The sequence below is a fragment of the Pectinophora gossypiella genome, chromosome 1 (genome assembly GCF_024362695.1).
Source record: "Pectinophora gossypiella chromosome 1, ilPecGoss1.1, whole genome shotgun sequence".
NCBI classification, from domain to species: Eukaryota; Metazoa; Arthropoda; class Insecta; order Lepidoptera; family Gelechiidae; genus Pectinophora; species Pectinophora gossypiella.
This window is the reverse complement of record NC_065404.1, coordinates 13,427,662-13,442,134: the sequence shown is the minus strand read 5'-3', so window position 1 is coordinate 13,442,134 and position 14,473 is coordinate 13,427,662. Positions and strand designations below refer to the sequence as shown.

Below are 14,473 nucleotides of genomic sequence, written 5' to 3'. Positions count from 1 at the left end.
CAGATATTACACTATAATTAAGAACATTTACGTGTTGAGGGGCGCCAAATTTATCGCCGGGTTTTTTGTCGATATGAAGTCATTCCTGAGTATTTATGTGGGGGTCTGAAGGCATGTGTGAGGTCCGAGGGGTCCAGTAGTCGGGTTATCGTGTGGTAATCTTTATGGGCCCCCGCGGACTCCTCACGGCGACCTGTCGACACTTAATGGCCGCTGAGATTAGTATAAGGTCTTAAACCTCAATATTTTGGGGGCCCGTGTTTGTGGCTTTGTTTATAGCTTAATTAGGCTGTTTTGTTTAAGTGGGAATCGGTCCCGGCGTCGACTCTAGCCGATAAGGTGTCGAGGTATTTACGATTTGATATTGTGGTACTGCGTTTGATTGTGACGCTTTATGTCGTCGTTTTGTTTTGATTCAATTTTATGTCACTTCATTCTTGAATTTAAACTGGCTTTTAGTGTGTACACATTTAAATTTAGATGAGTTCTCTCTCTCTCTGTTTATTAATCAGTTTTATGGTCGTGCATAAGTAATACACAATGTTGTAACATAAACATGGGCGATAATATCTGGCGTATAGAAAGTGGGTAGGCTACTAAAAGGTAAAATTATTACTTATTAGTAATATATAGCTACCATAACGGAAATCATTAAGTGAAACATTACTCAAACGCTCACGGTCTATCGACAGTGCGGCGATAAGGGAATTTAAATAAGAATGAAATCCTTTTTTCATTGATAAAGACTTGACACCGAAAAAAGAACGAAGCAAAGAATGCACGGACTTACTAATGAAAGGGACCAATTAACGATCATTATTTTTTCTCATGAGTACTGGGATACAGGGCGATGTTAATGCACAAATATTTGTAAGTACAATTTGTGTACATGTCACTAAGCTTTATAGCGATTCCGTCCAAGATAAAAACAACACTATGTTTTGTTCTAACAGTTAATAGTATATTCTGAGGGTCTCTGTTGTTTTGTCATTAATACGTATGAAGCTACATGGTAGATAGAATTATTACTCTGTCAATAATGTTTTCTAACAACTTATAAGTGTCAATAATGGGTCACATGCATTTATATATAGTATGCATGTATTGCATATATGCATATAATATATTAAAATATATTTACGATATAAGTTCGGATAGTTAGGTAAATATATTTTAGTAGTAATTACAAATAAACACACAACACCCTGTACCCGATATTTTTTCTTGTCACCGAGTGATAAAAATCCGGGACTAATTCAGCTCTGTAGCGGTTGCGCCTGCGCCACCCATCACTGTTCGCATCAATTTATAGGCTTTTAACCTAATTTGTTGGCCATACCCCCCTCGGCCCCGCTCGTCCCCCACCGCCCACGCACACAACTTTTTTAAACCTTATTTTGTAATTAATTTAGAATTGAGACGATGACGTTACTCTTATCTTTTTAATCCTGGATTTAGAAGCTCGAGGTTTCATTAACGTCGATAAACTGATGTGGTCTCGCTAAAAAAATGTGGAAATGAGAACAAAAAGTATCAAATTAAGCTATCATATCCAGCAATAAAGTGTTTAATTAATGCAGCTATTTCACATTAGCAAAATGGTTGTCGATATCAAACTGTTATAAAAACTGCGTTGACATTTTTGATGTTCTTGTATTCAAAAAGAAACAACTTTTTTTGCAATCATTTGCCCAAAAAAGGTGTGGGTACAATCGCTGATAAGTTATTAAGGAATGTCCGGTAAGCATTGGTAGAGTTTATAAATATTTTGCATTCGCAAACGCATTTTGACAAATATACCACTTAATTTACGCTAATGAAGGCAAAATAAATGCAGATCGACGACGAATGGTCGAGTCTATAGTGATGTGGTGAATTAATCATTTAATATCGATAATCTATCGCAGTTATTTTAATATAATGGCCTACGTAGTCCAGTGGTTGAGCGTTGGGCTTACGATCCGGAGGTCCCGGATTCGAATCCCGGTGGGGACATATCACAAAAATCACTTTGTGATCCCTTGGTTAGGACATTACAGGCTGATCATCTGATTGTCCAAAAAGTAAAATGATCCGTGCTTCGGAAGGCACGTTAAGCCGTTGGTCCCGGTTACTACTTACTGTAAGTAAGTAGTCGTTACATGAGCCATGTTAGGGAGCCTTTGGTAGCTCAATAATAACCCTGGCACCAGGGTTGATGAGGTTGGTAATTCACCTCACAACCCACACGATAGAAGAAGATTTTAATATTCTATGGTTTCTATGGTTACTCATTCTGCTTAAAACAGTGGTAACCCAGTTAGAACAACGCTTGTTTGAAGCCAGCACGGGGCTAAACCAAATTCAAATTCATGTCTGGATCTTTAAATGATCATTAAGTGCTCAGCGGTAAAGGGAAATTTCGCGAGGAAATCCACCTGAGAAATGTGATTTCGGAGGTATATGTCCTAATCTGTAGTTGGGCTGGTTAAAGTTTTATCTTGGGGTTGGAAGATCAGAGAGCCAGTAGCTTCTGTAATAAAAAAACCGGACTTGTCAAATCTTCTGGTTATTAAAGCGGACCCTGTGGAATACGGAATAAAGCTAGGATGATGATGATGGTTATTCATTTTACTTCTGGGAGCTGTTGCTGGACTGACAGCAATAAAAACACAGAACATGTTCAGCTAACAGACTGAAAGATTGAAGCCATTCTAATACGATAAACCATTTTGGTTATGGGCTACTTGTCGCCATAAAATATGGCTTCCAAACAGGAGAGAGCCTCCCCAGATTCGCCAGACTAATATATCCTCCTGGTAGCAGTCTTGGAAATTTTATCAGCAGGGGTTGTAAGTTGTATCTTAACAAGTTCACTGTGTAACTGAAAATTAGATACCAACTCATTATGGCAAGAAAAAATTGATGTGCACGTATGAGTAGTACAGTAAACCTGTCAATCACTAATGGGGGCATCGATATCTGTACAAACGCAGCCCACCAGCACATCACTACCAGCGCATTTAGATAAATGAGCGTTCGCATAAAAATCAACTCTTTTGCCCTAATCGAATTAGGGGCGATACCCATCAGTGCAATTTAACACGTTTCGCGTTCTTTGTCCATCGACTAATAAACCCAGGTAGCCGACCCTACCCACATTTTACTGTATCTTAAATGCTGATGAACTCATCGCGCTCATTCGATAAATCTATCGATTGTCCGCTTTTGTATAGTTTTGTATCAATGTGTATAAATTCAATAAAGTGATTCATGGTTCGCTTTGTGCATTGCGGTCTCGCGAAGTTCACGCATGCTTTTATGAAAGGGTTTATTGCATTGGCGGCATTTAAATTTAATTTACACATCTTCGGATGATTTAGTCTAATAAAAACTACCTATTTGTGAACTTCTCGGAATGTCATGGAGACTCATAAGTTTTATATCTACGTATTGTGTTTGAACAAATAATCGCCGTAGAATGAAAATGTAAAGCACATGTTTGTATTAGGGCCCTATCTCACTAGGATACCATAATGGTGCTACCACAGTCGCGCTACCAACAAAATGTATGTAGTTGTTTAAACGCTACCTCATCTGTAGGCCTAGCACGCTATATAAGCGCGACGTAACGCGACGCGAGTTAAAATAAGGTCCTTGGTACACGCGCCTACTTGGACATCCGCGATTTTTTCAAGACTTTGCACTCCAAAGGAAATATCTTATTATTCTATATTGCTTATATCAACATCTTGCAAGAGGACATACCAAAATAACTATCGAATTTTCGACCAGTTAGATTTTATTCCTGCTCGATTGTGTATTTTCTTCAAACGTGACACTGGCAGAAATGTGATCACACAGAAGCCATTCATCAAGAATTGAATAAGTACCTATATTTATTTATTGTTTTTGTGTGTGGCGTACCTTTATAACAACCAATTTCTATTCTATTCTATATGGCCTTAAAAGTGCAAAAGAAATGAGAGTTTACTCTTTATTTATTTATTTATTTATTATAGGTTATCAACATGATAATCAACAGTACATGTTTTGACACATTAGCACAATATAAATACGTAATTGATACCACAATTAAAGATAACGACAACATTCATAAACTCCTGGTTGCAACTTAACAATTTGGTTTAACACAAAGTATTATAAGATTTTTAACACTCTTGAAACTAAATATTTAAAGAAACTAAGATAACATAATATTTTTTAGTAAACTCTTTCGCACTGAAAGTATACAGCTTAGTACGAAAGAGAGAGTATGTCACTCTAATCATGTTACATTAAATAGGGTATAGGCAAGAATGTGGTTAAACGCGAACGTATTTTTTAGTAATACAGCATCATGGAAAATTTGGAAGTCTAACTCACCCCTCATGAGTATCTTCCTCATGCTCCGCCTCTGGGTGGTACAGTTCCACCGTCGGTTGCGGAACTGGTGTGCACACTCCGTGGCGCCCAAGGTGACCCCTCTAGTGATCTCCTTCAATAGACCCGTCTCGTTGCGACAGATCTGAGCGAGGCGGCCGCGCGTGCGCCGGTTCTTCTTACACACCATCCGCGGGTCCAAGATCACTGCGCTGCCAGACGCCCTGTTGAAGATTAAGAATCTATTACATCTTCTGTATTTTATGGATGAAGATATACTTCTTCTTTGGTGTGGGTTGTGATGTCAATAACCGACATCAATCACCGACGAAAAAGGTGTCAGGGTTACTATTGAGCCACCAAAGGCCCCAAATCAAATCAAATCAATTTATTTGCGAGAACACATAGAATACAAAAAAGGTGGTAAAATAATTTAAATTACAATGTTGTGATGTGTTCGGCCTGCATGCAGGCGTACAAATATGCATAAGGAAATAAAGAAATGGTACATTGAAAGAAAATTATTGAAAATATACTTACTTATTATTAAAAAATTACAAATTTTATTTATTTTTACACATACATACATACATAAACTCACGCCCGTAATCCCTAATGGGGTGGGCAGAGCCACAAGTAATCAAAGACAACTTGCAGCCACTGTTGATACGATGTCGTAAGCTGGATATGATGAACTTTATGGTGATAAGGGATCAGCCTATCGCCCATAACATTAGTCCATCATGTTAGAGGACACAATCCCTCTGTCGGTTTTTACGACATGCCCGGGAAGACAAGCAGCTGAACGTAATTACGTTACGTTATTTTTATGTTCAAAATATTCCTTCAAATTATAGTAACATTTGTCCATAAGCCATTTCGTTAAGTTAAAGGAATGTTATTAAGTATATGAGTTAACGTAATACAACATACCATCACGCCTGTATCCCCTAAGGGGTAGGCAGAGGTGTACGGTCACGAGTATAATGTGTATACACCTTGAAGCCATGTCACATTAACTTTTTTGATAAATTAAACCGTAAGTCTCACTAAATGTCAAATATGATAGTGCGACAGGGTTCCAAAGTGGGTATATGATATTGCTTATGACTGTATAAACACCCACTCCTTATCAGCTATTTTTAAGTCCTATTGGCTTCATGAATGTGAATTCATGTCTGGATCATAGATATTTTTTTTTGTTTTGGTTTTCCCCGAAGGGTAAGGCAAAGGGAACTATGCCCATACAGCCATGTCTGACGTATTTTTTTTCTTGATGATTAATGAAATGATGAAAGGTGATGATGATGAAACCTAAGCCCCCACCCTCGGAGTAGACTCCTACTCCGAACCCCAAACGAATTAACTCAAAAGTCCGCATAAACTTTTGTGTATTATTTGTGTATTATTTTATTTATCTATATATGTATTTTATTTATTCAAACAATTAAAAACAAAACAAACACATCTTATAAATAAAACACCTCCTCCAATGCGTCACACCGAGGCAAGGTGCCCAACAGGCTGGCAGCATTACCCCTCTGAATCGCCAGGCTAATTCTCTGACAGAAATAACTACCCACTCCTTATCAGCTATTTTTAAGTCCTATTGGCTTCATGAATGTGAATTCATGTCTGGATCATAGATATTTTTTTTTGTTTTGGTTTTCCCCGAAGGGTAAGGCAAAGGGAACTATGCCCATACAGCCATGTCTGACGTATTTTTTTTCTTGATGATTAATGAAATGATGAAAGGTGATGATGATGAAAGGTGATGATGATGAAACCTAAGCCCCCACCCTCGGAGTAGACTCCTACTCCGAACCCCAAACGAATTAACTCAAAAGTCCGCATAAACTTTTGTGTATTATTTGTGTATTATTTTATTTATCTATATATGTATTTTATTTATTCAAACAATTAAAAACAAAACAAACACATCTTATAAATAAAACACCTCCTCCAATGCGTCACACCGAGGCAAGGTGCCCAACAGGCTGGCAGCATTACCCCTCTGAATCGCCAGGCTAATTCTCTGACAGAAATAACTACCAGCCCTAGCATCTCCCGAAGCCCCAATAAGACGCATTGAGAGATCCTTAACAAATATTTTTGCTTCTGGACCCCAAGGACCCATCGTTTCAACTGCAAATGGGACAAAAAGGAATGATCCCGCCAGACCCGAGTACTTCCTCCTCTTCAAGGACTCAGCCGCAACAGCCGCTGCCGCAGGGCGAGACGAAGTACCGTCCAGATGCGACGACGCCAGGGTATCCACACAAGTGGCATCCCACACCAAAGATCTGCCAAACTTCCAAGGGATCAGCGTCATTCCATCTGGACGCTTACCATCCGAACGGAACTATATATTAATAATACTAATCACAACGACAAGCCACTCGATGCGATGTCGTCTTCGTGGCGTTAAGTGCAAATGACACTCCGCTGCAATAACGCAACGAAGCGACAACCCCGTATGACATAAAATCTCGTAAACTCGCACACCTTTTAACATGAGATCTCTGAAATACCCACAGTTTATATTGTATATTGTAAACTTATAAAATGCAAGTCTTAAATTATTTATACACACACACGCCACACGCACACACGTACACGTCATGATAACAATAATAATTTGCTAAGAATAATTTATTGGAATAATTTAATATTTATTTATTTATTTAATGTTCGGAGAAACAACAGCTATAATTGAAGACGCGCCGCCATTGATTCATATATTTCGGAAGAAAGAAACTGAGGCAACAATATCACCGGGGAATCCAACCGGAATAACTCGAAAGTTAAAAGTTCGTTAATTACAAGGATCGTAAAATCCGACTCACTCACTAAAACTAGTGTTGCGCTTCACCGGTAATATCGATTTACGATCCAACGGTGAGCGGCGAGAACCCGGCTCCAGGTCGCGACGAGTGATCGATTGTTTACTCGATAAGAGTTCATTGTCAGCATCCAGTGCGAACGGATTATATTTAGACCAGAATTTAGACTAGCCCCGAAATCCGGCCCGGTACTGATGGATATTGATCGATTACACAATCCTATTCAGACAGACAGACGCAACTCACGCCGGTAAACCCTATCAGCGTGGGCAGAGCGATTAGCCACTAAAAAGGAAAGTTGCCAACACTTGGTATTTGGATTCCAAAGATGAATTTGATGAACCAACCGTATGCCACATCATCACATATCAAAATATATGCATTAAAATATCAGCTTGGTTGTGCAACCGTCAAAACACTATAGGATAGGTACCCTCTGGATAACTGCATATATTTTGATGACGGCGCGACCATGGTGGCGCCACCTTGGTGTCCTACTGCGATATGGCCCTTAGATGTGTACGAACGTGAGTTTATAGGTATAGATTCCATGTATGCATGTTACAAAGGCTTTATTTTTGACTTGACTTATTATTTATGTAAAAAAGCTTATTATAAGATTAATGACTACCTAAATGATAAAAATGTCTGGTATTGAATGTGTTCCTCTAGTTATTAAATAACTTGTAATGTATATCCTCATTGGTTTTTAAAAGATGTGTTGCTGTTGCAGTTTCTTGTCATTTCTTCTCCTCGGCCATAACACCTTGCGAAATGACGTAAATTCAAAAATGTTACATTGACCTTCAACAAGTTTATCCATGATAATTACGTTGAATAAATGATTCTGATTTCTGATTTCTGATTTGCCGCAAATGGCATTAACTACTTGGCCGGAGAATACAGAAGGAAACCTGTCATTAAGTATGATTTCTTTCTATCTAAATTACATATAAAAGGAAAAACTGACTGACTCACTGACTGACATATCAATGCACAGCCTAAACGGCTAAACGTAGGCACTTGAAATTTGGAAGGGACGTAGCTTAGGTACCGTAGAGGTGCACTAAGAAAGGAATTTCCGAAATTCCCACGGGAACGGGAATTAGCGGGAAAATCCTTTTGTATGAAAAATCTAAACCACGTGAGTTAGATGCTTACACACACAAAGATCTCTCTTTTATAACACGCCACGCGGACGAAGTCGCGGGCAAAAGCTAGTAGGTTATAAGAGCTATTTGTTTACCAAATGTTAAATAAATATAAATAAATAAATGTTTATTTCCATGTAGGTACCGCTCGCTAAGAGTAATACCCACAACTCTTAATTGCACCTTTTCCACCAGACAAATGTGTCGACCCAGTAAGATAATAAAATTAATAAATAAACTCACACAAACTGGTCGCATAATCAAAATGTCAATTTGAAAGTAATTAAACAGGTTGACATTTAATAAATTATCAACATTTATCATGTCACGCGAAAAGAAAGCTTGATTGAACGAAACTCGAGCGGCCGTAATTCGTGGTCATAGGTACGTGCATAAACTCATGCCCGCAATCCCTATGGGGTGGGCAGAGCCACAAGTAATCAAAGATCTTGCAGCCACTGTTGATACGAAGTCCTAAAGACGGATATGATGAACCTAAATGACAAGAACCTGCCTGTCGTCCATGACATTTGTCCATGATGTTAGAAAGACGCGACTTATGTTTAATTTATGCAACATTGTAATTAATTAGCATATTACCGACATACAGCCTGTAACAATAGTGGAATATTACAGTGAGACAACCCTACATAGTGTTATTACAAAAAGAAAACTAAAAGGTAAACTAGGTTTAGGTTTAGGACTGTACATAGAATTATGGTATAAGAAGACCAGCCTCTATGCCAGTTTTTACGATATGCCCGGGAACATAAGAAACTGATTCAGATAAACGCATTTTATGTTTTTGATTAGCTCCCAACCAGCCCACCACAGAAGGAATGTTCATGGAATGTTCTGGAGTTTTTAAATAAGTTGAGGATTCATCTAATTCATACAAACCATTGATCGACCTTCGCGGTTTTACTACTACAGTTTAAGAGTACAACAGTTAAAGTCAAGATGGCTGGTGAGTTACGATCCGAGCGCCGGTTGCGCCCGCGCCGGTGAAATACAGGTTTACCCATGAAATGATTTTATTAACCCCGTAGAGTGGTAGAAATGTTTACATTCGGGTAACGCTGGTTTCATAATACTACATCGGCATTCCCATAGAGCTCGGAACCAAATCACGCTCGATAGCTACTAAAGGCAACAGTCATGATAATTTATCATGCTGGTCAATTTGGTGTTTGGCGCACAGGCGATGTCAAACGGCGAAATGTCGTTACGTTCACAAACAACTAGAATTTCTTATCTATTTGACGTCTTGTAGGTGGAAGATTAGATATGTCTCGACTCTCTTTTGATACGGTGTTTCTACATACGCTTGTTCTGGGGTACAAAGCAAAGGCAATGGAACTTTTAATTGGTGTTTCTATCTTGGGCATGTATGAAGTCTTTGATGAGAGTGGAAGAAACGAAATGTGTCAGGATTGTAGTAAGTTCAAATCCGTGGTCTCTGCCTACCTCGACGGGAAATAGGCGTGATCATATGTATGAATGTGCATCTTAGGCGAATTAACCATATTTCTATATTATCAATCAATACAATATGATTAATTTATCTCTAGAACCACTGCGATTTTGCTGTTACTGCAGACTAAAAATTGTACCCAAACGAAGCCGAATCGTGTCGCTGGTTACATTACATATAGTATTAACGGCGCTTCTAATAGCGGCCGTAGTATGTTTCTATACTCTCTGGTTACGTATAGTTTGCCGACTTTAAGTCCCCATACACGTCGCGGCAGTTAAACGCACAAATTGCATAATGGCCCAGCATTGATGGCTTGTTACGCAAGTCAATGTCCATGCAACGATTTGAGTTTGAAGATGTCTTTATTTCCGTTAATTTATTGCAAAATCCATACAAGGTTTTATGGCTTTCAAACGGTCAATTTACTGTCAAATCGTCGGCTCGGCAATCTACAAGTGTATATCATTAGCCAACCTTTCCAACCCACTGTCAGATATAAAACTTTCCTAAGGCGTGCTGTTTAACCTGGTCTATACTTTCATGCCTATTTTAAGTGATTTTCCTTCAATTAGAAAGGTGAAAGATTGCTACTTAATGTCTGAGTAACATTTAAACTAGGATTAAATATATAATTATAAACCTAAGCTAGAATAAAAGATTATACTTATGGAAAAATGTCCTCATAATTACTTAATACAATAAAGAGATTATGTATTTGAAGACCGACCGACCAACCGACAGAGGGATTGTGTCCTCTAACATGATGGACTAATGGGCGATAGGCTGATCCCTTATCACCATAAGGTTCATCATATCCATCTTTGGACTTCGTATCAACGGTGGCTGCAAGTTGTCTTTGATTACTTGTGGCTCTACCCACCCCATTAGGGATTACGGGCGTGAGTTTATGTATGTATGTATGTATTTGAAGTCTATTACAATTTGAATAAAACCTACAGTTCTTTAAACATACTTTTTTGAATTTCGATTCCTAAATAAGTGTCTGTCGTCCAATACAAATCTACAACAGGTCAAGTCAACTACAATGTTTTTTTTTTTAAAAAAACACCCATCCGCTGTCTGATTGGAGATTCTGCAAGAGAATACGTATCTCCAGCGACATTTTGCGGATCATTACCAGCGCTTACATTAGCTGAATCAATCGGCGCGCGAGTGGCGGCTGAATGCGCGCGCGCAGACACAATGTCCGCTCGCATCTTAGCCATCGCACTACGCAGGATTTATGGAGCATTTTTTTTTGGGAATCGTTACCTTGTCTCGATTTGTTTAGGAGTGAAAGTGGCAGGTGTTTGAAAAAAGAAGTACGAATGTTTCGTTTGGTGCGAGTAGGCAGTAGCTAATTTATGTTTTATTTCTATGTTAAGGAATTCCCTAAATAATTGAACTACGTACGGTCACGAGTACTAACATGTATACACGTTGATACCATGTCACATTAACTTTTTTGACAAAACCGTAAGTCTCATGTCTCATTAAATGTCAAATATGATAGTGCGACAGGGTTCTAAAGTGGGTACATGATATTACTCATGACTGTACCTACTGGATGATTTATTTCTAAGAAAGTTTAAACCAAAAAGTAATCATTTAATTGTAGGCGATGGCTTTATTTTACCTCTATAGTTGGTTGGTTGTGTAAGAAGTGTAAAATAATAAAAATAGAGTCTGATTAAGTGACAATTTACCTATATATAAATAGCTTTATCTACAAAGAGAAATATTTTTTAGCACATCGTATCACCCATTTTACAGGTATCAATCAATATTTGCATTATAACTGTTTCCTCCTAACGGCCTCTGTTGTCTAGTTGAACGTTAGGGTCACGATAGGGAGATCCCAGGTTCGAATTCTGGTGGAGACATATCACAAACACTGTCGTGCTTCGGAGGGCACTTTAAGCAGTCGGCTACTATTTACTTAAATGGTATGTAGTTGTTACATGAGCCATATCAGAGGCCTTGGCGGCTCAACAGTAACCCTGACACCAGGCTTGATGAGGTTGGTCATGATCCCACAACTTACACGAGAGAAGAAGAAGAAGATAACAGTCTCTTGGCAAATAAATACGTCAAACATCGAACTAACTGTTACAAAACTTCACCAAACGTCTCAGGGTTTATTTTGGCTTCAATTTAAACGTTTCTTAGTGACGGGAGTATTTCAGTGAACTTAGAAAATGCTACGTGGCACTTAGAAGTCACTTTCAACCTTTACAAAGCAGCTCATAAAGTCTATTCTTCACTGGTGGTTTACCAATGGAATCCTGCCAAAGTGGTGAGACGCTAGTGTCAGTTGGACGTATAAATTACCCATGATAAGTCGTATGCCAATTAATTATTCTTCAAAGCGCCATCTGGTGTGAAAGTTGGGACGGGAGGTAGCGGCCTAATGATGAAATGTGATTGCTAGGGTGACAGCTTTATCTAAAGCAATAATAAGTATGCGATATCGTAGAGTAATTATATTTTTAATCTATCTTTGATGAGATACTTGTCTGCTTTATTGTGGGTAAAGTGATTGCGTTCACCGTATTATCGTAACGTCTACACAAGCGATTGTCTCTTCTTCATATACTTACTGTATTTGATATACATACATACATACATACATACATAAACTCACGCCCGTAATCCCTAATGGGGTGGACAGAGCCACAAGTAATCAAAGACAACTTGCAGCCACTGTTGCTGCTGTATTTGATATAACCTGAATATTATCTTTGTTTTCAATCAAGTCATTGCAAGTTACCTTCTGGGAACTTATTAGTTATTATACTATTCAATACAATGTTACAATACACATACACACACCCATATAGACCAAATTGCACTCTGGGAAAAAAACGAAAGATTTACTTTGGACTATCTGTGATAATTACTTATCTGATACTGACTCCGTTTAAAAAAAAAACGGTTTCAGAGTCGTAGTACTCGTTAAAATTCGTTCGTTCTTATTTCATCTATATTTAAATGAAACCTCAACATCATAAACATTATTATTTAATCCCAAATCCCCAAAAGATCTATTTATCTAATTTTAATTTGAACGTATCCAATTAATCGTCAGTGAAGCACGGAAGAGTTAGTGGTGAGGAGTTGACAACTCGACCCTGACCGGAGCCCAGTTGGCACCACCAACCAGTTGGGTTGGTTGGTTGGTGGGTTAAATCAACCACTGATATTTACGCCGGCTATCCTGTCACCGGGTATAATTGGGCTACCTGGGAATATATAGTGCTGAAGACAAATAAATATATGTCTGTTTAGAAATTATCTATACGTATATTTATACTGCCTTACGTCTGCAGTAAAGTAAATAATAGATAAACACCTAACTATATCGCCAAATAAAAGTCAAAGTATACGTAAACATATCTGAATTGTTTTCGTGCGTTTCCAACCAAAATTAAAAAAAAAAAAAAACAATTGAAGAGAAATACAATTTAAAAGTGATCAACTTTACAACTGTAGGTCGTCAATCTCTGCCCTTGCTAATAAAATAAGCCCTAGATATTGACAGGAAGCTAATCAAGCTAAAATGAAAAGCCAAATGTTCATGTATTATATCTACTTTTTAAACGCAAGTCAGTTACGCATATACAATATCACACCAAAACCATAAATACCCCTGACCACCCCATGCATTCTCTGAGTCGTGAGCCCTTTATTCCCAACTATCCGGAAGGAGTGGTCACCATTCGAATAGGGTGACAATGAATGAGTATGTTTGCGGACACCGGGCGAGGCGCTAACTTGCGACTTCGTCCCGATTAGCGACCCCACGACGAGCTAACTGTGAACGTTATTACCATTACATCTACAATATTTACTATATTTTAAAATGGAGTTTTAACCTTATCACAAAGCGGTAGAGTTATTTTGAGAGTAAATAACTCGGACGCATCTGTCAACAGCTAGCAATTTTCAAGCGCGATACACACGGACCGATTGTGTTATGTTATTTAGATTTTATAGAAAAAAAAAATGCTACGCAATGCAAATACTAATATTAAGCGCAAATAATTGGAGAATTTTGAATTACTGACTCTTGTGTTGTTTTTCACGTTTTTGTATATTTTGGTCGCGGAAAAATATTAGACAAGTTATCACTTCGCAAACAATTATTGGCATAATTTCGTTTCCCAAATGTGACTTGCCTATATGTCACTATAATTACGCATAATTTCGGTAGGCATATTAGGCATGATTTGGGAAATTTTATCCACTTGCTAAATTATCATATTGCATTTTTTGTAATTGGTATTATATTTTGCAATTATTAGTGTGTTGATGTTATTGGAAATTACGGCTATTATTTTAAAATTCGGGTCTGGCACTGACAAACGGGACAGATTATAATATAAGTAAATCAAAAAATATACGTGGCCAAATAATTTACCTGCGACTCTTGTCAGCAGAAGGATAATTCAAAAAGAATATTGTTCAAGTTGTATATTTTTCAACAACAAAGCATCATCGTTAGACTCGGTAGGGCAGTGTGTACAGTCAAGACTAGATCGCTCTGTCACACAGTACTTAAGCAAACACTTTTAAAAGTTTATGTGACGATGAGCAATGTTGTCGCAAGATTTTAGCGGCTACATCATGGCTCTGAACTG

General features: G+C 38.1%; 1 protein-coding gene across 1 annotated transcript in view; it reads right to left on the bottom strand.

The window, feature by feature from the left end:
- Positions 1-14,473, bottom strand: part of LOC126370616 (protein Wnt-6) — a 42,188-nt gene that overhangs the window by 13,805 nt on the left and 13,910 nt on the right. Inside the window, exon 2 of the mRNA XM_050015582.1 lies at positions 4,366-4,586. Within this exon, the coding sequence (XP_049871539.1) occupies positions 4,366-4,586 (221 nt within the window). The remainder of the gene's footprint in view (positions 1-4,365; positions 4,587-14,473) is intronic.